The sequence below is a fragment of the Ceratina calcarata genome, unplaced genomic scaffold, assembly GCF_001652005.2.
Source record: "Ceratina calcarata isolate Rehan_Ccalc_2016 unplaced genomic scaffold, ASM165200v1 scaffold234.2, whole genome shotgun sequence".
NCBI classification, from domain to species: Eukaryota; Metazoa; Arthropoda; class Insecta; order Hymenoptera; family Apidae; genus Ceratina; species Ceratina calcarata.
This window is the reverse complement of record NW_017145291.1, coordinates 39,387-42,041: the sequence shown is the minus strand read 5'-3', so window position 1 is coordinate 42,041 and position 2,655 is coordinate 39,387. Positions and strand designations below refer to the sequence as shown.

At 37.8% G+C, this 2,655-nt stretch overlaps 1 protein-coding gene across 1 annotated transcript in view; it reads right to left on the bottom strand.

The window, feature by feature from the left end:
* Positions 1-2,655, bottom strand: part of heph (polypyrimidine tract-binding protein 1 heph) — a 41,388-nt gene that overhangs the window by 10,094 nt on the left and 28,639 nt on the right. Inside the window, exons 8-9 of the mRNA XM_026811693.1 lie at positions 1,326-1,554; positions 590-615 (exon numbers count right to left, since the gene is read on the bottom strand). Of these exons, the coding sequence (XP_026667494.1) occupies positions 590-615; positions 1,326-1,554 (255 nt within the window). The remainder of the gene's footprint in view (positions 1-589; positions 616-1,325; positions 1,555-2,655) is intronic.

Below are 2,655 nucleotides of genomic sequence, written 5' to 3'. Positions count from 1 at the left end.
AATTATTGCAATTTTAGGAATGAACTTAAAATAAGATTTCCTCCAAATACAGAGTCTCCCAGAAAAAATATTAGTACCGAAAATTAGTGATTCTGTGGGTGTTTCTGAACAACAATTTCTTTTGCCAAAATGCAAAGTGAGCCATGGTTTTTAAATTATTAATGAAAAACACTTTGTAGGGCTCAAACTCAGTCACGGCCGAGCGTCACGATTCGAGCCGACACTCTATTGGCTAAGCGCGGCCTACGCGTGCTCCCATTGGTCAGTGTTTTTTGTTAATAATTCAGAAACTATGGCTCGCTTTACATTTTACCAAAGGAAATTGTTGTTCACAATTCCAAAATTACCTCTTTTCGGTTCTAACACTTTTTCTGGGACTCCATGTATGTATAATATGTATCCTTTCACATTATTTCGTATCATATATTTGAATAAATGCATAAAATCTGATATTGAAATTCGTAGAAATGTAATAAAATATGTGAATGAGATTTGATTCATGTTTCAAGTGTCTCTATTAAGAGTTTTCACTCTACGTTATTGGATTGGTTAAAAACTTTCTGCCAGGGGGTTAGTGCAGTCCGCTGACCAGATAATTAGGATTGCTAATTACTGCTACGAGAATTTATTAAATTTAATTCTATTCAGAATCCAAATGAAAACGTACGATAATTTTATATTTAATTGAGATTAATAAATATTTCAATATTTTCTGTTATACATAAAAAAAAAAATTATCAATAAAATTGACTAGATTTCATCCTAATTAAATGAGCAGAGACTTGTTCAGTTTTCATGAAATCGTGTACATTGCATTTTATTTTCATTGAACGTGTAAACTGTTTTGTGATGTTTGAAAAAAAAAACCTGTTTTATACGAAAAGCTGAAAACCCTTTTGTGTCAAGTCAGGTAAAAATAAACAAGATCGTTTGGATAAAAAAAAAACAAAAGAGGAGGGGAAGCAAAATAGAATCGAAAACGTCTGGTCAAATCGATCGGGTTTCGTGTCGCGTCGCAATTAATTAATTTCCAACTGTCCCGGTGTCGCTGGAAAGCGATACGAGTCGAAAATGAAGTCGAAAACGAGCTGCCGGGAAATTGGAAAATGGCCGTGGCAAATTGAGTCACTCCGTCCGGGGCGATAATTACAATTAATTAATTAATTACGATTGATTCCGCTGCGCGCAGAATTCCAATAATCGAGCGATCTTCGAAACCCGACTATACGATTTCGCAGTGAAACAGCGAAACCTCCGAAATGGAAAATCTACGAAAGTATTTTCACGACAATTATTGTTGATTTATTAAAAATTTAGGTACTCACCGGGTATTCTGGCACGTGGCTGGGAACCGGCGCCCATGAGCAATTGTGGAAGGAGCTCGCCTCCCAGGGCGAGGGAGGCAGCGTCCAGGTTCGCGTCTCCTGTCGGCAACGACGGATTGGTGTAGTCCCTCGACTTGTCGTTGTTGTACTTCACGTTCAAGTTCTGCATTTTGCTATAGTCGATGCGCAGCGTGCAACACGAGTTGTAAATGTTCTGCCCCTCCAGCGACTGAAACAGAAACGCACCAGCATATTTAATTAAGGTAGTTCTTACCTAAATTAGATGTCATGAAAAATTGTTCATTTTTCAAGAAAATATATATATATAAATATAATATATTTATAAATTTTCTCTGATACTTAAACTAAAATAATATAATATGCATATGGTAGTATATAATAATGTATATATGTGGTAGTATATTAAATTTTATATGATAGCTTATTGTGTTAATATATTACATAAACTGATGGAAAAACATGGTTTTCGACATAATCTACACGACTGAGTCATAAACGATGTATTCTACAGAAATTCTACAAACTAAATAAAAATCTGATGTCACGAGTCGAGAATCCATCATTGCGAAATAGTAAAAAAAAAAATAAGGAAGTACAATTACATTCTTAGCAGAGGCAAACATCGGTTGGCAATGGCCACGACTGGTAATTATGTATGAAATTCATTAGCCCGTGTAAACACGGCCAGTAGGAGTATGAGAGAAGGGGGGAAGGGGTGGTTCGGGTGGGTGGAAATGCGTGGCGTGGGTCAAACATCATGGAGCACCCCGGGGACCAGAGCCCCCGAGGTTTACTCCATACGATCATTTGCGAATGTGTGCACACGGTTGTACGCGCATTAGTAATTAGGACGCGTCTTTCCGCTCCCCCCCCCCCAATCCTCCTTTTCCATTGCCTGCCAGGGTGTACGCGTTGTTATTAATGGGGATGAAATGGGAGGCGAAAGGGCCAGCGGGTTCTCCGCGTTCTGGCTGATATCGGCCCACGGCTAGTTCCGTACACGCTGCGTGATTCCGGAAGGTAATTCGGACCAGCGCTGGCTAGCTTTCAGGTACAATAATTCAGAGCAGGGTGTAGGCAATAAGTTTTTAATTGGAATCGTTGAAATAGTTTAAAGATTATTATTGGTAACAGTTATTTTATTGGTAATGAGATAACAATTATTTAGCGACTTTATAGGACTCAGAACTAGTGTCAAAATAATTGTCAAGCTATTTTAGATTAGGAGTGAAGCATAGAATGAAAAGAACAGTAGACTCACTCAAGGTGCCAATTAGTTATACTTAACTCAAAAACTACTTATTTAACT